At 40.6% G+C, this 22,268-nt stretch overlaps 1 protein-coding gene across 10 annotated transcripts in view; it reads right to left on the minus strand.

Moving 5' to 3' along the window:
• CLASP1 (cytoplasmic linker associated protein 1) overlaps positions 1–22,268 on the minus strand; it is a 177,675-nt gene that overhangs the window by 68,253 nt on the left and 87,154 nt on the right. For 7 of the 10 annotated variants that reach the window (XM_027879746.1, XM_027879748.1, XM_027879747.1 and 4 more), the window contains exons 10-22: positions 22,067–22,140; positions 21,170–21,262; positions 19,718–19,863; positions 18,857–18,992; positions 18,075–18,145; positions 17,087–17,146; positions 16,291–16,368; positions 14,209–14,376; positions 13,379–13,428; positions 12,029–12,199; positions 3,634–3,741; positions 2,068–2,094; positions 138–305 (exon numbers count right to left, since the gene is read on the minus strand). In XM_027879746.1, coding sequence (XP_027735547.1) covers positions 138–305; positions 2,068–2,094; positions 3,634–3,741; positions 12,029–12,199; positions 13,379–13,428; positions 14,209–14,376; positions 16,291–16,368; positions 17,087–17,146; positions 18,075–18,145; positions 18,857–18,992; positions 19,718–19,863; positions 21,170–21,262; positions 22,067–22,140 — 1,350 coding nt within the window. The remainder of the gene's footprint in view (positions 1–137; positions 306–2,067; positions 2,095–3,633; positions 3,742–12,028; positions 12,200–13,378; positions 13,429–14,208; positions 14,377–16,290; positions 16,369–17,086; positions 17,147–18,074; positions 18,146–18,856; positions 18,993–19,717; positions 19,864–21,169; positions 21,263–22,066; positions 22,141–22,268) is intronic. The other 3 variants (XM_027879755.1, XM_027879754.1, XM_027879752.1) reach the window with 1 other exon arrangement.

Here is a 22,268-nt window from a genome sequence, read left to right on the forward strand (position 1 = left end):
CAATAAACCACAATCACTTTAACATGTCAGCTGAAAAATTCAGAAGAATAGCAGCGACACAAACAGTTTCCTAGTCGACAGGAAAGCCCCTCCTTCAAGCATGCTGGTCAGCATGTCAGTGCAGTGACTGTTCTTACCTAGTCCTATTCTGTTGGGACTCGTCTCTCGACTGCATCCCTGGCTCCGAGGGATCTTGCTGCGCTTCTCTGAAGATGATGGCACTGGCTGGACTCTGGATGTTCCGCCGCTCAGGCCACCATAGGAGCTTCCTAAGAGCTTACCCGGAGAACTGGATCGGCTGCCAGCTAGAAGAGAACCAGAAATAAGGGAAGAACAATTAAAACCCTCCAAGATTTTAAGCACACTGACAGCAAAACTGGAACTTAATCAACTCTCTATAAAAATTTGATCCAAATCACTCAACAAACTAATGGGAGTGTTCCCTATGGGCTTGCAAGGAAGACCGAGGAAAGCCCACGGACAATAAACATGGACATCAGTAACCCTGCCTCTATGAATCGTGCTTCCCACTGGGGATCAAGCCCAGACACTGCTGCATTTGAACACCCCAGCTGGCTTTATGAGAGCTTGTGGAGGTGCTGGGACAGCCCTGCTGCAGCAATATGGAATTCACAGGCTGCTTCTCCTCCTCACAAAGCAACACCAACGAGCCTGTGTGGAGAGTTGTGCTGCAGCTGCTGGCTTCTGGCACAGGTCACCCGCTGCAAAGCAGCTCAGGCTTTCTCATGCTACGCTACAGTGGCGGCATTACCTTCCTGCAGTAATTCAGTGAAGGAAAATCAATGAAAAAAACAAAACCCGACCAACATAAAAACCCCACCACATCTGAAGAGATCAGCACAATAAAGGGTAAACCACTTGAGCCTGTCACATTTGTAGAGATGTTGGCTTACTCAGGTCTGGTTGGTTAAACCTAAGCTATTTATTTTTCCAATGAAGAAAACTTTTAGCAAGTCGAATAGTTGGCCTGTTTTATTTTTTCTTCTCTGTTTGAATAGTCCATGGCAAGTTTACATTTCCTCTAAGCCTCGTTGTCTGCAAGAGAGTCTACTAACCAAGATTAATTTACATATTTACATTCCAACTGCAGAAGATATCTCTATCTGAAACAGTTTTGCTGTCTAATTTGATGAGATGACTGATACTTCCTTTTTTTTTCCCCTGTGGTCTTCATTTTCTAAGTTGTTTGAAAATTAAGTAATGTTAGCTTAAAGGTAATCATAAAGAAGTAATACCATAAGAGCAATTGATTCAAGACTATTTTTTTTTTTTTTTTTACTTCTTCACGTTTATAAAGTCCCTGAAAATCTCCTGTTGCCATTACGATTCCTGACATTCAATTTATTTCCTAAAACAGTCAGGAAAAGTACACTTGAAAAGGTTGCAAGAACATACTCAGGCAAGCTCGCATTTTGAATTGATTCTCATGTTGGTTTCTTTCTGAAAAGTATCTACACATCTCACAAAAATTTCATTTCCAGACAATATTAGTACTAGCAAGAGTTAAAGACTGTTCTTCTGTCTTAATTTAAGAAGATACACAATTCTTTTAGTCTCATGGACAACGCCATAACACATGTATTACACACTTACTTGTCCCCTCCAATTTCTCAGTCAAAGCCATTCTGAATCAATTAAATATACCCCAATACTGTATGTGGTGCTGGCTCCATTTTCCCCACCCCAAAGTGACAGATGCCAGTCTTACACAGAGCACCACAACCCAAAACCAAGACTCTTCTCAGTTACACTGCTGCGATCTCACTGATGTCAGCAGGGTTGCACTGAAGTAACTGGAAGCAGAATTTAGCACCTGGGGTTTAAGCTGCAGCAGTGAGCCAGCTTCAACGTGTAGAACATATGCTTACCATGTCTGATGACTGGGAGAAAGCAAAGTCACCCACCAGACACATTTTGACTTATGACTTTAGGAAAACGCTTTTTAAATCTCACAGTTAGGAGAGAATGAGGGATGCTAAAAGCTGAGCAGTTAAAATATGTGAAGGAAATAACATGAGAAAGCAAGAAAGGGAAAACGTTTCTTACCACCAGCAGGATTAGCTGATCTGGATCCTTGATTATGAGGGCAGACCAAGGGACAGGCAAAAAGTGGATTAAAAGACAGCAAGACAATACAGCGTTCAGCATGCGGTTTATGCTATACACAATACAGACAGATTTATTTACAAACATGTCACTCCTAAAGCCTCTGCAGAATGCAGTGAGTTAATGTGCAGATGTTACTAAATTTCCCAAGGTTGATCAGCTACTTAGCAAAATGTCAACCAAGACACTGAGACCCAAGTCCTGCTCTAAATTACATGCCAGCCCAGTCTGCAAAACTGCAGCATGGCTACCCACTGTGTGGGCATGGAGAATTTGGTCCTGTGACTGTATTATATTTGAATTCAAGTATTTCAGACAACTTGGTTTAAGGATAAAGAACACATCTGATTGGGCTAGGCTGGAAACAGGATTCAGCAAACTAGACCAAAGCTGCAGGTTCAGATATGACCATCCTAAATTTTCATAAGGCATTCTATGAAAAAAAAGTACACAATATTTGAAACCTTCGGATATTTAACTATTCTTTAAATACTTCTGAGACTTGTCTCGTGTGGTCTGACCATTTTTCATCAAACTAAGTTTAGGAAAAAAGGGTAATTTCTGGCTTTAGATCAGTTTTAGGATCAAAATTGAAGAAATCAATTTAGATCAGCATACCTAAGCCCAAATATATCTTCAGGACCTCAGTGTAAAGATTTTCATTGGCCCCATCCTCAATATACTACTAATTTCTTCAGCTCTCCCAGCCTAACACAAGGCTACAAACTGCTTCTTCACCCCTCCAGCATGACAGAGCAAAGCAATGAGAGAATGAACAGAGAAGGGCTTTTAAATAGGGGCACAAAGCAAGACAAGTCCTCAGAACAGACAGATCCTTCCACAAACCCCTTCTCCTTTTACTCACAAGGTTGAAGGTCCTCAAAACAGAGACTAGCTCTCTCCCTACCCCCAATTCCTTTTAAAGTCTGAGTGACAAAATCTTCTAAGATGCACATGACAAATATGCAGCAGCACCATATGTGTGGCTCCTGGGGGAAAACCATGCCTTGCCAAGAAGCCAGAGAGCGCAGATGTGTCATGTGAATCAAAGCAGAATCCTTTTCCCCATATCTACACAAAATAGGTAATGTCCTGTTTTAAACTGATGCCAAATCCCATTAATTTTAGACAGCTCACGTGTCACACATACAGAAATAGAGTCACATAAGCAGGAGAAGCTTGGCAGGACAAGACCCCAGGACAGCAGTCAGCTACAGCCACAGGGGGTGTCTCAGCAGGACTCAGAGCCAGTTATTTAGTTCTACAGATGACAGCGACATGAGATTCTGCTGCACAACTGGTAAAAAAAGGCAGAAACTCAGCATTCGGATTTGGGGCCCTCTCTGTCAGCAGGAGCACACACTGGCTACATGGGGATTCATTTTATTACACACCCAAACATTATTATCAGAAGTGAGCCCAATTCTCAGCTGATGCTACTGCAATTCAAGAGAAACTTATTAATAACTATTTGTTCTGCTCCCCCAGGAATAAAACAATTCTTACGCTGGGACTGGGAAACTACTTTAGCCCGGCTGCGGCCTCGAGTATCGGCAGGCGTTGAGGTGACACTTGTGGCACTGCCAGAGCTCTGTCTCCTTGTACGGATCCGACCTGGAGGAATGCAAAGACAACCACACTGTTAATAAAAGGCAGCAGCAGTGTCTAACACACTACACACACAATTACCCAGGGTATACAAAAGAATTTTACAGGGAGAGGCAACACCTTTTATTGGGCTGGCTGAGACGCAGGGGAGGGAGTGGAAACAGCCACAGTCCATGAGTCCAAAAACTTCTTTTCTCTCTGTAATGCTATCAGCCAGTTTAATTAAAAAATATTACCTCTCTATATCCTTTGTTTCTGTTCTATAGTAGTTTCTTTATAAAGGATCAACAATAAAAAATTTCAGCCTTCTCAATGCAGATTCCTATATCAAATTAGTACTTTCTGAGAAGGTGATCACACTTTCAGAGACAGGTGTGACAGGTGCCCTCCCAAATTCCATCACTGGGATTTCCAACTAGCTGTTTGGTGCTTTATATCCTGCTCCCCCTAGGCAGGCTGGCATGCACTTCTGTGACAGTCTGTCAATGCAGTCTGACCACGCTTTTATTTCAGGCTCATTGAATTTTCCCTGTTTACAGATCCCTCATATTTATCCAGAGATCAGTGTAACTTTACTTGTAATGGAGAGTCCCATTTAACACAATCAATGTCGTGGAAAAATGATTCCGTGTGCCTTCTCTTTATTTAAGCAGAGAAAGGGTATAAAGTGTTCTTGGTCCTGTTTCGGTCCTTTCCTCATGAAAAAGCCACAGACATTTGAGCTAGGAAAGCTTACAGGGTCATCAGTTTATTCCCATCCTGGGGCAGGGCTGTTTCCTACAAAATATTCTTTCCAGTGCTAAGCTTCAATTATCTGTCTCTAGTTAATGGGAAAGAAATGATAATTAAGAGTAACACAAAGAAAGCCTCCATCAGTACTTTTCAACACGTCCGTTCCCAGCCAAATCTGAAGTTGTTTCTCAGGACTCATGCCAGTGCTATCCTGCATTCAGAGGATGACTTCAAGTTTCAGGCACAAAAATAAAAGGGAAAAAATCCATAGCAGGTAAGAGAAGAGTCTAGACAACTGCACCCACCGGTTACAGATATTCATCTCCTGCCCTCTGTCTCCACCATAAGCATACAGAGAAATATGAACAGGGAGACACACACTTCCCACCCAAAAAAAACCCACTTCACATAAGGTACACATGCAGGACAAGACAATGGCAAGCAGCCCAGGCTGAACAATTGGGAGCTACATTCTTCTGTGAGCTCTCATAATATTCATAACATGGTCTGCAAGTTTCTGCCAGACACGAAGAGACAAGGAGATGCTTAACTTTGAGAAGAAAGGCTGAACTTGTCTGCGAGGGGAAAGGCCCACAAAACAGCTCTACTTCAAACCTCTCCACCAGCACCTACTTTTAAAACAGCTCAGTAGGCAAAATACAGGCATGTACATTCAAACCATTGCTTATAAATGAGACAGAGAAGAAACCATTAGCATAAAACTGGGAAAACACAAACAAAACTTTTTAATCACTGGCTCAACTAAACAAGCTCTGAGCACATCCACGTGGGCCCAGCAGTCACCAAACAGGCTGCTGAGGTCTTACCATCAGGAAGACTGCAGAGTTCTCCTCTGCTCTAGGACAGTCAGCCTGATACACAGCCAGAGGCAGCCCTAGAGCTTTCTGCTGGCTCACTCCCATCCCGTGCAAGTTTGGCACAGGCACAGCTACACACAGATGAGCAGAGCCACCCCGTGACTCGTTAACAAGGCATGGACCCCGAGCCCCACCATGGGCTTGGGGGAAGAACTGCTTAGGGAAGGAAGCAGACAGATGTCACACTCTTGTCAGAAGCCTCAAGGATTCTCCTCATTTCTCACATCAGGAGGGCATCGTAGTAAGACAAGAAGTTAAACCTGACCAGTCTTAGGAACCAGTAATGGAATTCAATTACATCCTTCCAGAATGCCAGCAGGAGGCCTTGGCATTGCAGGAAGTCCTGGGGGGTAACCCAAGTTGAAATTCACCTTTACCCACAGTAGCAGACATTATGGAAGACATGTTTAGTGATGTGTATGGGCCAAGAAAGGGTAAGAAGGTGCTGATGTCTCCTCTTATGCACAGATCACTTCAGACCCTCAAAACTTTCTGGATTTTTCTGCATCTACAAAAAAATTTTTTTTTTTTTGGTCTCCATCAGTAGGTGACTAAGAAAGAGAAAACCAGGACAATATGTATTCCACCTTAAGAAATACAAAGCCTAAAAAAAAAAAAAATCTATAAAGAGAAACCAAGTTTAGCTTCTGATAACAATTCTAGCAGCTTTAAAAAAGAAAACTGAACTGAAGGGTCAAACTTAATTAACATGTGATTATCAGCAGGATTAGAAACAGAGAACTCAACTCCTATTTTGAAACCCCTAAGAGTTAGTGGACAGATTCCTACCAACTTCAGCAGTTTTTGAATGAATGGATGCCCAGGAAAAAAATTCTGCTTCCTTCTGGAATGGTAGATTTGCACACCAATTTTGGCCTAATGGGCGTCAGAGAGAACAATGTTCCTCTCCCACAGGAGGAACAGAGTGCCAACACTGATACTGGTTTCCTCACCCTTTCAAACACTGCACTGGACTTGCATTGTGCAAACAGATTTTTAAATATATTATACCAAGTACAGCATGTATATATAGTAGTTGCACTATACAATTCAAATGTGTCTGCTACGTTTCCCTAAGAATTTCATGTGCAAACAAGAGTCTGCATTCACACCCAAGAGTTATTTGCACATAGAACTATGTGTGTGGCTTTATCGTTCTAACCCAGACAGAAAAACTAATTTCAAGCAGGACTGGAAAAAACATATCAAGTAAGTTATTTAGACTTTGCTATTGTTGTTAAACTCAAGAAAACACCTCCCCTCCCAAAAGTTCTTTGCTTTCAAGTGGGTTTGTCTCCATATCTAGCTCAAACTGCAGATGTAGCAATCCATATTTCATAATCATTATTTTTCTGCTGCTTTTAAAAGCATTACTGCATCCTGACAATAGCAGCACAGCAAAGGAACAGATAAGGACTGTCCCAACTAGTTTCCAAAAACCATAAAAGTATTTCCATAAAGAGTCCTTGATCTAAATTTGATACGTGACATTGGTTGGTACAGAAAGGATTTTGAAAGACTCCATGTGAACGCTTTGTGTTAAGAAACCATTTGTGGATTTTTTAGGAGGTTTTGGTTTTATTTCTTAAAGTTACTGTCATTTTTACAACAGTGGTTCAGAATCAACCCTGAAATGTCTAACAAATGTTGAAACCCAGGAAGGTTGGTTTGTGTATTTTTTAAAAAGAAAAAGTGAAGGAAGATTCTGTGATAACATTTGTGCTTTACAAGAGGCTTCACCTGGCAGCATTGCTCCGAGCTCTTCTGGGTGTATACTGCACCATCCCCATTCCCCAGTGCTCAGAACAGACATGGGCTTTGTGACACTCAGCCTGTACAGTACTCTGAAGAAAATGGCTTTCAAATAGTCTAGAAATGGTACATAACAGCTCCACAACTCAATCAATTCCATGCTGTGAACAGTGATACCTACAACCACTCAAGTTACATATGGAAGCACTGGGATGATGACGGTCCCTCCATGGATCAGGTTAAAGCATTTAGGGTACCCAGCACTGGGTTTCTGCCCCACTTGCAGAAAAACATTCCTGAAAGAACCTCTAGTACCCCCTATATGTATCACTGCTAAATGACACATGGACATCTGAAACACAGCTCAATTAAAAACATGCTTTACATATAAATCTGTAAACAACTTTCTACGACCACCATTGGAATGGTTACCATGCATATTCAGCACTTGTCCCACATCACACTAGTGTAAGACCTGACTCTGCACCATAATTTCCCCCAAAAGCGACCTGACCCTTACTGGAAACCATCAGGTTGACTTTATGCTCACTTCGAAAAAAGGCAGTCAGATAACAGAAACGCTCTGAACCATTATTCTGTGCTGAAAGTCAGCACTGTGCACCTTCTTAAAATATTCCTTGAAAAATTCACTTCATGATAAACCTGCAGAAACTTTTCAAAGGTTTCCTTTTAATCAGGTACAACAAACATGGCACAAGCCCTACCTCCCCAGCACTAGCCGTGAAGTACCGATCAAGACTATAAAAACTTCATTTCTTTTGAGGTTTCTGAGTGCAAAGCCCTTAATGAAGTTCAGGGAATCCTCATAAATGAAGGGTCTGGACAATCAAGGCATAACAGTGCACTGCATGAAGACCTGCACAGATTTCACTGGCATACAGACTCACAGCACCTTTCCATAAGGAAGCTCCTTTCAGCAACATTTGCCAATTGGGATGCCATGACTTATAACCAAAGGACTGACATTCAACTCAACTTGTATTCTTGCCACTGGCACAACCTACGCTATCTTGCTCCTGTTTTGAGCTGCCTGGCTCCTAACCAAACCACTGAGGAGAACTGAGGGCAAAGCAGATGGGAACTGCCAAGTCCACACAATGCTGGCTCCAGCTGAGGGGAAGGTGCAGAACTTCTACACTGTAGCTACAGAAAGCCAAGATGGGAACCAGACAGCAGATTTAATGTCAAGCTGAACCACACAAAAAAACACGGGGATTTTCCCTTAAATGACTTAGTGGTGACCTGCAAAAAACCTTAAACAAACCAGAGGAGCATGAGTGTAGATGGCATTTCTGCTTTATATTCTGTTTCCTCCTATGTTTCCAGAGCAAGGGGATGTTTTTCTCTTCCCCCACACTCTTAATTTTTACATTTATGTCAAGAATACAAAATTTTGCATTCCCTGTAGTTCTTGGCAAACTCTGCAAGATCAGAGAGTTGGCAGAAGACCTTTCTCCACCTTCATCATTCAGTGTAGGACACACTAAATCCTGAATAAGGGTTGTTTTCCCCTGAGCCATCTCAAAGGAAAACAAAAATGAAGAGTCTCAAACAGTGATTTACCCCTTCAAGAACTCTGGCTATTAGTGTACTGTGTTGTTATTATTTTCCCTGATCCTCACTGTCCAAAAAATACAGAATCCTGTAGCAATAAGGTAAGAGATTTGATATTTAACACTAAGAGGATGGCAAAATACATTTTTGAAAGTTCATCTCAATCTTCCTTGCCTCAAGCAACTTGCTGGTTTCTATTACAGATTTTTACCAAATCCAATCTGCTTCTAATGTAACTGAATTGAAAACAATAACCAAATAAAACCCCCACCCTTTTGCATTACGACAATAAAGCATTCAATAAGCTAAAAATAAAGGTATTCCACAGGACAGCTGTTGTAACTTGCTTCCACAAATATTATTACAGCTAAAGAGAGGATTGAGAACTGCATAGGGTATTTCATAACTTAACATCAAACCTTAAGCGATTCAAAGCCAGGCCAAAAATAGAAAGGTTTGAGAACTGGAATGAAAGGAAGAAGATAAAAGGGTCAACAATTAACAAAACCAAAAAACTCAGTATTACAACAACTTGGAATTTTCATCCAATTCATGACTGATTTAGAAACACAGGTGTTTAGGCCAACTTCATATTCCTTATCACTGACAGATCACAAAGCACAAACACTTGCCCGAGATGCAGAGCCAGTTCATCTCTGAACACTAAGTACCATAACCAAAAATGGTACAGACCTTCCTCTCTAAATAATATATCAATTCATCAATAGTAGCAAGGAAAATAACACATGCCACAACAGTACAGTGGTACTTCTCAGATCATCACATCCAAATACAAGCAGCCATCAAGGATACAAGCACAGTCCCACAAGACAGTAATAGATCCCTCAAAAAAGGGACTTGCATTGGGAGAAAAGAGGTTTGTTGGTGGGGGGTGTATTTTCTTCATTCTGTGTAGAAAACATTCTTGTTTTCAACTCCTGTCTACCTCAGAAAAAGTGATTTCCCAGTGATCTTTTTTTGCTTGAGAAATGAGAAATAAAGAACAAGTTTTGACAATGAGCCAGAGGAACACACTGGGATCTTTCCCAAACTAGCAGGCTCAGTGTTCTGGTAAAAAAGCGCCTTTCCTCCAACTATCTTCCGTGTAAGCCTCTCACTCAGACAAAGTTTGCAACAAAAAGAGAGCTCAGGTTTAAAGAGATTGACTAAATATTCCCTCCCTAGAGATCATTGTTTACTGTCCTCTTTTTCTGCCATGTGATCATCTCATTCAATTCTCTCACTGCCCAGTCTCTTCCCGAAAGCATTTGGCAGTTGTGACCTGAGCTTTGGATGGAAAAACACAGCAAACCTTTACACATCAAGGAGCAAGAAATCACAAGCCTTGTGTTGGTTTTTTGTTGTTGTTGGGCTTTTTATTTTTGTTTTTGTTTTTTTTCAGTCTGGGCACAGGTCACCTTCAACCAAGAGCAGCGCTTTAAAAACAGAAACCCACATACAACTCTGTGACCAGAATTCAAGTCATAAAAGCAGACTATTGCTTATCAGCAGGGAGGAGCTCAAAGAGAAAGTGAAGAATACCCCATGGCATCAAAATGAGCAGGACAACCATGCAACACTTCATGCAGGTCACCAGTGAACATGGATGAGAACCAGATAACACTTTGAGAACAGAGACCAGGCAGGGCAGTACGACTGTGGACACACCTCAGTTACACAGAGACTGCTTACCCTCAGGTTTACTGGTAGTACCATCTTTAAGCAAATTAAAGAAAAATAAGGAAAGGGTTAATAGGGAAAAATCAGTAACATCAACAGAAGTGGGCACTATATATTAGCTCCATAAATATGCAAAAAAATTAATACAATTAAAGATATGAAAAAAGTTTGACTGTGCAGCAAATCAAACCTGGATATATCTGAAGAAAACACTTGCAGGTTTTCCCTCCTGCAATAACCAACCTTTGCCAAACTCCATTTTCGTTGCTTGCCTCACCATTTCTCTCATGAGAATGTGAAGGTGATAAATGCCCCTAGAGGTTCAAAAGGAAGCAGGGACCTTCAGGAGCAGCCATGCTTGCATCACTTAGAGTGAATTTGCTGCTTTTTTCCCACAGCCTAGTCTAAGAAAAAGACTAATTGTATTCAGTCTCTCAGCTTCAAGTAGATACGTTCCCCCTCTTCCATTCTTCCTCGTGACATAAGACTGTTTGAAGGCAGTTTAGCCACTGAAGCCAGTGTGCAGCACGACTCAAAAACGGCTGCATGTGCAAGCCCAAAAGCACAGGATCTACTTCACCTTCTGTACTATGTTTCCACTGCAATGTATCTACATCTTGGACCAAGTATGAACAATTTCAATAAGAATAAGAATTCAACTTCTGAACTGAATACAACCAACACTTCTAAGTCAAGGTAAAACATTTCAGATATGGAAGAGACTGGTCTCAAAAAGCAATCTATAGAAACCATCCCTACATAATTCACCAGTATATTTTAAGAGATTAAAGACCAAATGCCCTACACTAAGGAGAAGAAACCATCAACTGACTCAGTGAAGACAACCTATACAGTTTAAATCAAGACCACAGATTCCTGACTTTTCTCCCTCTTGTAAAGGTAAGTCGATGACAAGTCTGGGATTACATTAGTATGAAACCAGCAGAATGAGAAACTAGCTCAGATGATCAGCTCTGCTCACAGCAAAGTTGAAGCTCAGCAAATATGATGTCAATCACTGCCTTGCCTTTCCTCCTCATGAATTCTCCAATGGTATCTCCAGCAGAGAAAGATCCAATGCAAAGTGAGTTGTAAGAAACCCTGAAGTATCCGAAGGTGATTAACAATGCTCTGAGAGACTAATGTGCCACGTGGCTATAATCCAAAGAGTCAGTATAAAGAACAGATACTTATGTCCTGTCCGGTGGAACGGTAAGGCCGACTTCCTCTTGCATCTCTCTCTTTTGTGAAACAGAAAGCGATCAAACTCACCTAAGATGTACGACTCAAAGCATAAAACAATTAACGGAAAACCACTTTCAGGAAAGGAGGGAAGGAGAAGAAGGAAAAGAGACAGGGGGACATGTCAAAAGGAATTGAGCAGTAAGTATTCTCCTCAGCAACGTCCCAGAACCATAATAAGTTCTGCTTTTCCCCAGAAAGAAGAGACGCAAAGTATTATACAATTCAAAACCTATGAAGTTGCTTCAAGTCAGTTCTGTTGTCATTTTTTTTCCTTAATCCCAAAGGGCAAGAGATCACACACTGATCCTGGAGAGCTGGGAACTATCTCAAAGGCATGTTCTTCTAGTTAGAGTTTAATATTCCAGCAAAACTGTGAGGCGCTTTCTGCTACTAAAGAAAGCTAACTGCCAGAGTAGAACACGTAGATTTACCTAGTGATGCGTATGACCCTGGGGGCAAGGCTGCAGCAGAACTGAAGGGGGTGGATGATCCAGAAGACGTCACTTTTGACTTGGCACTAGCTGCTGCATTCACATCGACGTCACTGCGGGATCGCTGCAGAGATCCTGGTGTTGACACAGATTTTGTACTTACTGTAGATGCTGCAGATGGGAGTGGGAGATCCAGAATAAAGAAGATTAATTTTTTGAGCTGTGTGCTTCAAAGAGCCTGACAAGCAGTTTAAAGTACTATTTTTAACATTCCCTGCTGGCACTCAAATACCTCAACTAAGAATGCTTTATCAGGGCAGTGAGGGTTTCCCCACACTGCATGCAAAGATATTTCATCAATCCTGACCTGATGCTACCTCTAAGAACTTTATCAGACACAAGCCTCAATGGTAAGATCAAAAAGGCTGTGAGGCCAGTAAAAAGAAATTTCTAACAGAATCTAGATGGGAAAGTTCAACCACAATACCCATCACTGGCTTGTGAGTTGCTGGCCGAAACAGACCTGCAGGTCCTTCAGTCCAGGTTATAATAACTTCCTTCACAACACCTCATCTTCTCATGAGGACCGTTGTTTCCATCACTTGTTGATGCTCACCCTCTTAAGCATGAAGCTTGACTACTCAGCTGCAAGCAAACATGCATTTGTGTGCACAGTCAAGTAGGTTACACAACAATACCTCCTGGAATCAAAGGTCTCAGTAGGGTGCAGTGTATAGACAAACCAGCCAGAACCTGACCTTGGTCAGGTGTAAAAGGCAGCTTATCTTTTACCAATGAAGTTTTGACTATTATATTTTGTATTAAAATGTATTATTTAGATTATTGTATGCATTTACTTAGGACAGAAAAGCTGTACCTAAATATTCCATCTGATAACAAAAATGGAATTGAACAGTGTAGGACTTGTGTGCAGACATCTCCAGTAAGCGCTGAAACCACATGCATAAATGACAGAAAATTGTAAAACTGGAGGCACCATTAGACTATGTAGCTGTACATCTTAGCATCAGCAGCAGTTTATTTGAGTTATTACACAGCTAAACATACCTTGGCTACAATTTTCAAGGCTTTTTAGGCTTCCCTTCAGGTATAAGCAATTACAGATTAACTAACATTCTTTAAAAGCATAATTTTATCAGCAGCTAATACACAAAATATGCTGTAAAACCCAAAACTATTTAAAATTTTTACATACTAAGCTGCCATTTTAGGGAGCAGTAAACAGTGATCAAAGTTTTTCTTTGCATATCCCAACCTCTGATATTCTCATTTTAATCCATCACACTTCATCAGCAACACCCGAGCACATTTTCCAGCTCCTGTTCTCACCTCTAGATGTGGTACTTCCAGTAGGACTTCTTTTGGCAGACAACGGACGGCTGGAAGTAAATATAAATATTTATTAAAACAAAAGTAGTATTTCTAAGTCATCAGAAGCAATACTACTCTGTTTCCTCAGTACACAACTAAGTTAACAAGAAGTTATTTATATACAGGAAGAGACTAACAAAGCTTATTAAAGAATAAATACCACCATGACATTTGTTATAAAAGTACTAAGAAATAAATTCATATTCACGTTATTTATGTAAGAAGAGATTTTTAAGAACACTTTCTGTAGCTTTAAAAAGGTTTAAATAAGTGTTTGATATCATATTACACATAAATCACAGACACTTGGAGTCTAAGTTAACTGTATCTTTAAGACTAGCTAAAATACATTCAGCAGAAAGTCAAATATTGACTTTGCAGTTACAACTCAGATTTAGTTTAGTCATTTTTTGTCTTTTGTATGGACTGAGGCAGACTTACACCTCTAGGATTAACGCAAAATGCAGAACCTAAATCCAGGCACTATTTTAAGCACACCTGAAAGGAATGACTAACAGTATCTGCTGAGCACAAATAGCTTCCTAGAAAATTATTTATGGAGTCAAGATAATGATTATATTTTTAAAGCCAGTAAGCAGTTTTGTTGTTTTTTTATTTTCATACAACGTTAGCTAAAAAAATTATAAAATATAATTTAGAGTAACTAAGCGTAGAGTCCAAATGACGACCAGATGAGACAGAGCTATGAGATGGCTCCCTCCAATTCAGGGGAGCTCTCTGCCTGCAGCTGTTTAACTCAGGAGGCCGTGAGTGACACAAAGACCTACTTGAGACTCTCCTGGGAGCTGGAGGAGGAGCGATCTGACTGTGGCAAGGACACGATGCTGTCAGAGTTCTTCAAATGCGACTGCAGGGCCTTCTGGTAGGAAGACTCCAAGGTGTGGTACAAATGCTCTGCCTCTCGGCTGAAGTGACTGTGGAAACCCCAGTAACACCTGGAAACAAGGCACAATACTGTGAGCAAGCCCTTGTCATGTCTTAGGGGGCAGTGGAGCATTAGCCCACTAATTTCAGGCATTTCAACCACCTACTGCCCCATGACACATTTAAGACATTTCACTTTTTTCAACCCATTGTGTCACTCAAGCAGTTGCACAGAAGACAAACCAAATGAAAGAACCATTTGGTGCATTTGCTGTAAAAGCACAAGTAGACAACAAAGCTTTATTATGGAAGGAACCCTCATCCCTCCAGCTGTCTACTGTACATAGGAGATTGCAGACCCACTAGACTGATATTAGTTTGGGACCAGGGTGCAAGAGCTACTTCAAGAACGTGCCAAAGGCAGAACACACATGCATGGGCCTGATTCAGGAAAGCACCAGCAGGTGTTTTATTCCTTAATTTTAACAGTCCTCCTAGAATGCTGCAGAGACAAATCTCTGTAGTGAGTTGAGGCTGTTGACTGTGGTTTTTGGGAAGAAATAATAAGGAAAAGAGGTGTTCCCATGGACTTCAAATTAGTGCCATGCTAAAAATAAAGGAGCATTTTAAGATGAGGGAAGAATTCCCCTATAGTCCAAATCGCCTAGCTGATAGCTAAACACCATTCACTCTCGGCACAAAGGAGATGAAGACTCTCAGTACTCTTCAGGGGGTAACTAATGGGCAGTTTATGAGTACAATCATCAGCTCAAATGAATCAAGAATTGTTTGTGTGTGACAGCCAGTCCTCAGAGAAGCCACATGCATTCTCACATCACTAGAAGAAAACAAATTTCTGTCTTACAGTCAGCCACACTGCTATTTAATAAACATGGAAAGAGAGAATTAAGCATGCTCTCTGAAGTCTCATGCCATTCTCCTCGCTGTCTATTCAGATTAACTGGTCACCTGCTGTGGAGTCTCAGTGACTACTGTAATTTTCAATGATGGACACACTGCCTTTTCAAAAGGATTTAAGCAGTCCTAGTGTGAAACACCTCTGCTTATAACACAGCATTTAGACTGATGAAACTTTTTGTTCATTGATTTCAAGCACAAGGTCTTTTATTTCAAGAGTAGCAAATAACAATGGAATGGACTATTTCAACTGGATGGGCCCTACACAGAACATCTAGTTCAGCTGCCTGACCAATTCAGAGCTGACCAAAAGTTAAAGCCTGCTGTTAAGGGCACTGTACAAATGCCCTTTAAACACAGGCTGAGGGCATTGACCACCTCTCTAGGAAGCCTGTTTCAATGTCTGACCACCCTCTTGGTAGAGAAATGTTTCATAATGTCCAGTCAGAACCTCCCCTGGTAGAGTTTTAAAGCATTTCCACACATCCCATCATACTGTGCTTCATGTACCCCAGTCTGGGGTTTGCTCTCCTGGCTGACTTCTAATCAGCTGCTGTCTGCCAGCACCCCCAGATCCCTTTCTGCAGGACTGCTCATCCAATTTACACTTCTGCCCAGCACTACTGTCTTGTATACAGGCCAAGAAAGAAAAAACATATTAGTAATAGTATATCTATATATAATATGCTTGTGCACTAAACAGAAATCTCAGTTCATCGCAAGCAACTCAAACTTCAAGTAGAAAGATGAGGTTACTAATTCTCAACTGCAGACTGTTAAACAAGGTAGGCAAGCATTTTACCTGCTCAGATAGAAAAAAAATATTACAAGAACAAAATGAAATAATCACCATTACAAGACACAAGAGACGTAACTCAGCCCTGTGTGACTGCCTGCTATGGCATCTCCTGCTGAAACACACACTCCCAAGCCAAGGGAGAAGTTACCACCAGCTGAAGTCAGGAGAATGTAACTTGCTTGGACTTGTGTCTCAACCGTGCAATATCACTGACTCCCCACACAACAGGGGCAAAGAAAGGGAGGAAAACCAGACACTTGCCACTTACTTTCTTGCCTCTATCCTGGCTTCAGAGTCTGCATCATGAATTCCCTTCTTTATTGTTTCAGCTAACACTGATATGTGTCTGAAACAAGACAGAGAACATTATCCAGCAGTTCAGAAAGATGAGCAACATTCATAAACAAATGACTAATTTGATTTTGCCTTGGTCTCCAAAAACAAACAGTTCATCACATCCTCCCATTTTGATGTAAGATCCTTTGTAACCTTTATTTATTTACTCTAACAAGACATTTTTATTTTACCCACACTGCTGTTTAGGAAATGGCAAGCAGCATTCTTCATAGATCTTTACTTGGCTATTCAAACTGCCCGGGTTCAAAAACTCTCTCTTAAGCCTTAAATAGTCTTGTACAATCTACGGCTAAGAAAACTGTGTCCCAGTCTCTTCTCCCACAACTACTTTAACTGGTCATTAGTCTGAAGTAAGGTAGAAGCCTCAGAAGCTCCTGATAAGATGTGTAGTAGCCTTCACCTCATCATCTCACTTCAGGGTGCAAAAGGAAAAGAAAGTTTGTTAAATAAAAATTACTGCATTCAGGGATTTGCTCAGCCAGGTTTTCCAAGGCTGGCAGAGGAGACACACTCACCAAACTCTGACTGACAGAATCACAGGGACAAATGGTGTGTGTGCACATAAGCATGTGGGGGTTTTTGTGGCAAAAAAAATCTCTACTAGAGCTACATGATACGATCTCAACCTTCTAGATTATCCTTTCTCCAGAATTAACCTCCTCAGATATAGGTAGGAGAGAACTAACCCACTTGTATTCAGAACTTACCTTTCTAGGGAGTGTGTTTGCCACTCCTGCAACAGCAAGTCTAAAAATTCATAACAGCGCCTGAGAGAAAAGAGAGAAGAAATGTCAAATTAAATTAACAGGGGCACGCTGGCTTTGCCATCCCTGACTCTGAACAACAGCCACCTTCTGTTAGGAAGCTTTTTGGGACATCAAAATTCAGCACAGACCCCAATAAAAACATTAACATCTCTAAAAACACCATTAATAAACAGTCTGAAGGATTAACTGCAGGCAGCTCACTGTAGAGAAGTCTGTAGAGAGGGCTTGACATAAAACAATCCAGGAAGCCTCCTTTTCATTAAACAGGACAGGAGATTCATGCTGATACTTTGCAGCTGTTAGTTCAGGTTTCACATAGAAATTTCACCATTAGCTTCACATGAGGACACTTCCCGACTTTAATCTCCCTTCCTCACTTCAAGGAACTAAAGCACAAGTGTGCTGAAATGACTTCAAGGTTTGTCACCAAATGCAGCAACAACAAAGCCCTTCCTTTTGCCTAACTAGAACAGAACTAGTTCATCTATGCGGACGAGGCAAGAGATTCCCAGCGAGGCAGTGGACTGAAGTATTTAGATTTTAAGTGCAGACAGGACCATGAGCACAGCCAGTCCAACTCCCCCTCCAGATGATGCTATCACAGAAGACTGCTTCTGCTACTGGCTCAAAGAAAACACCTAACAGCTAAGAGTGGGGACTAGGAACGTGTCCGTAAGAAAGCCAAAAGAATATGATGTTACAACAACACGTAAGCACAAAGATCAATTTAAAAAATATTTCTCTTTCTGGAAAATGGCTTTTCCTCTCTGCACTGTTGCAGCCCAAATCACAGGAGAGAATGAGATGCATGTTATAATAAAGGAGTGTGTGTTATTTCATGAATAACAACAAATACATTTACATTATCAGGAAGCACATACAAACCTATTAACTGGTAAAACCCAGTAAATTCAAACTAAATTCTCACCTTCTAACTGCAACAGACTTGGAGGTACAATTACTGGTTATGATGGGTATTAACCGAGGGATGTGCGTATGCTGGAAGAAAACAACAAAAACAGGAAAAATATCTTTACATCTCAGTTCTACAGAATGAAAGACCATCTCCTTCAGCCACCTGAGCCCAGTATTCAGATACTTCTCACGGTTTGATTCTTAAAAGTAGAACTGCTAAATAAAGCAACACTAACAGATATGGATAGATTTTTATAATTAAAAATATATTTTATCCACTAAAATATCTTTAACAGTTACTTCATTATCTTCTATAATGACAGACCCCGGTGAGTCAAGGAGTTGAAGACACCGCAAGAGAATCGAAACTGCCAGTGGTGACAACTTGAGAGACATCAGGCTACCTACAGATTACCCAATAAATCACTAAGCAGAAGCCACTGCTGTGAACTAATTGTTTTAGGAAACCTGAACTGTCTGTGAGGTATTCTAGAGCATAATTAAGAGGATGAGACTGTGCTGCAAGGCAGGTTTAAAACCCTCTCAAAGAAAAAAGTTTGCTCAGCTCTTAGAGGGATCAAAATATCTTGCTCTGCAAAAGGAAACATTTTTCCTACTATTTTGGCAGAGCTTAACGAATAAGGTTGCATGACATCCGAGAGAGACAAGCCTAGCACAATCAGAAAAGTAGATTAGGCGTTTAATCTAATTTTCATTGCAGCAGCATTCATATTTCATCAGAAACACTGCAGTATTTGGAAATTGTAACATGGTTCTCTTCTGATGTATACTTACTCGAATGATTAATCTAACTGCTACAACACCAGAAGTGGCCATGACTTTGGCACTATTCGGAATTAGATTAAAAATTGTTGGCATGATGGCTTCTGCCCCATGGTCAAACTTGTTTCCCAGAACTGATGACAAATGTCTGAAAAACAGAATGAAGTCATGGTGATAAGTAAGCTGAAGATTAGGCAAGTCAGACTTCGACAGAACATCTGACATAAGCACATCTGACATCTCAATCTTTGGAACTGTCACCTCCTCTCCAGCTCCAAAGGACAGAGTTCCTTTGCTTTCATTTCAAACTTGTGCTCTACATTCATCTGAACCCTGAGAAACAGGAAGATCAGCATAAAATAAAGTAACTAGCAAAAATTTATTATCAAACAAATGGGATCATGGTGATAGAAGCTTTTTTCTGTTAGTATATATTATAACTGAAAGTCCCTCTTTTGCCTTAATATGCACAGAATTTAAAAAAAAAATGTTAGAAACACTGCAGCATCCGGTTTCTTTACGTATTTCAAAGGATAGACCATCAAAAAATAAAAACTAGCTCAGTCTGAACCAGAACAAAACATGTACATTTTCAGCTTTATTGTTTAATCCTTCCCTATCATGCATGAAGGTACAGCCTGACCATTAATTCTGCATATCTGTAATCAGCATTGTTTAATACTGTGGAACACAGTTTGGCAGAATTACAATTAGTGGCCTACATGGATGTGGTAAAACAACTGTAGCAAAATCATTTTCTACCTCTAACAATGCAGAACTAGCAGCACAAGTTGCATCCTAATTGTGTTTGCACCAGTGTCTGTTCCTTTTTCCCTACATCACATTTCAAGCACACACAGAAAGTAAACTCACCCCAACGTGATACAAGCCTCTCGAACTACTTGAGAGCGCAGATCTTTAGCAGATAATTTAAATGCTCCATCCAAAAGCCTTAAGTGTTGGAAGAAGTTATCATATTCTGCAGCTCCAGCCAAAAGTAAGGAGCGGATCTTTTTCAACTGTTAGGAGCATAAAAGAAATCAGTGACTGTTAATGAGAGATAAATATAAGGACAGTTATGTTCTGGGTCAATATCTGGTTTCCAGGGTCTTTGTACATTATTCCTGAACATGCACTGAGGAACTTGATTCTTAATGTCCAACCAATTTTATTATTCTGTATCTCGTAGGTTAACATACTAAGCAGAATAATATAAACACACTAACTTACAGAAATTCAGAAATGTTCCATACAGCTATTCAAACTGTATTATTAATAACCCAAACATTTGTTTCTAAGCCAAAAGATATCTTAAATATTCCTCCCTGTTCCCCTATTTACAACAGCTTCTAAAACTTAGGTCATCTCATAGCTGACTTTATATTAAAAGGATATCTAGACCTTCAGGTGCATGCTTATGCTCAGCTCTGAGTAATACTGATTTATATCTATAATGTGCCAATTGACTTCATTAAAACAATTATCTGGCTCGAATAGAAGTGGAGCCCTGACCCTGAAAAATGGCAAATTTTCTATTAATATCACCATCTCATCCTGCAGACATTCCTCTGGACACCTTCACAAGCCCTCCTGTACACTAATGTACCTGCACATTGCCTCAATTCAAGCTCACTCTCACTCAGTACAGAAATAAAATTAAACAAAAGTAAGCTGAATCAGCACAGTCTACCACTCAGATCTGCAATACAGGATTGACAGAAGTCACTAAACCACTGATGAAAGTCTATTGTGTAAACAAGACCATGCATCTATTCACATTATGAAAACACAGCTCACGTCAGTTAATAAAACTCAGTTTTGACATGCAAATAACATCCAATTTTCCACTTCCACATTTCCCACAGTCATATTTATTTATTCAAAACCTAAGTGTGTAAATTCTTTCTGAATTATTTCACACCTCCATTCACAGAAGTATAAATAAGTTCTCTGTAAGCAAAGTAATTTTCTGCCTTATAAGTTTTAAGATTTTCAGTATGACTTTTGACATTTTGATTGTAGCATCTGCTAGCAAACTTCTAGTTTTACATCTGGATTTGCTAAGTGACTTCCAGTTCAACCTGATGCTGCCTCAACAGATTCTTGTATATCAAATAGCTCCCTCACAGATGTGGTTTAAATTCAGTCTCATAAGGAAATGTTTCTGCCCAGTCTGGGGGAATATAACAGGTGTTCACTAAAACTACATTACAGCTTTACTCTGAGGTTATCCCAGTACCTTATTCATGGGATTAAGCTCAGTGTTAAGCTGAGCCTAACAGCTCTCTTCTGTTAAAAGAGATCATATCTAAGTTCACTACTTACCGCAGAAACTCTCTGTTCCCAGTCGTGCTTGTCATCTGATAGTATCTCTCGGATTTTGTTTATGGATTCCTCAAGATCCCGGCTGGAATAAATCTACAAATTGAAATACAAAGCAGCACCATAACGCAAGATTTTCTCCAGAAAATCAGATCCCTTCCCAACGACATTCTAAAGTCCTTTGCTCCTCAGTGTTTAAACATCATGTGCTACAACTGGCTTTGCATAATGCACAGAGTTTACACTCACTGCCTGCAATCAAAAGCTACAAAATTATCACACGACGATTAAAGGTTCATCTTATATTACTTTACTGCAGTTACACATTTTTAAGCAGCATTCCTGCAGCTACCAGTGACTATATTTGTCAAGACCTACAAAAAACATCATAAGTGGACACGTGCAGTTCAGTTGTCCCAAGCACAAAGCTCTGGTGAAGGAGAGGGGACACGTGATACATCTCAGCTATCCAGCTAAATCAGCAAACATGCACCGCCCACTTGTCACACTCACACAGCACCAATCCCCGAGACACAAGTCACCTTTTGCTTTCAGTTCCCAGAACATACAGATGGAGAGAGGCTCCTGATGATTTAAGTCTTCATTTGACCAGACTGCACTGTGCAGAGTGCACACCCAGTTCCAGCCCCACATCCAGTCCTGTGATACCTCTATCACATCACTTCCACCCCCATTCCCTCCACTTCTGAGGATTTCACAAAAACTACCAGCAGATACCACCACTTAAGACTTACCTCCCTTCAACTTCTAACTTGCTTCCCCTTTAAAGAAGATTTGTTAACATCACAATGAATCATAAATTGCTGATGATCAGGATGAGATTCTATATCCATCTTCTGCTTTTTAGTACAGTGTGGTTTAACATGTAATTCTACTTACCTGAACCGTTGGGACATCTTCAAATGCCTTAATGAAGTCTTCTTCATCCACAGCACCTGCTCCCTCTTTGGCTGCTGACACACAAATGAAAAAGCTTTTTCAATCTTCTTATCAACAAGAGAATCAATTAAGAAACCACCAGCTATCAAGGCACTTAATCAGGAGAAAGTTCACTATCCATGCAGCCTCAGAGTGCCGCAGA

This window comes from Empidonax traillii, unplaced genomic scaffold, assembly GCF_003031625.1.
Source record: "Empidonax traillii isolate 1590-97213 ecotype Southwest subspecies unplaced genomic scaffold, ASM303162v1 scaffold57:size2250009, whole genome shotgun sequence".
Lineage (NCBI taxonomy): Eukaryota > Metazoa > Chordata > Aves > Passeriformes > Tyrannidae > Empidonax > Empidonax traillii.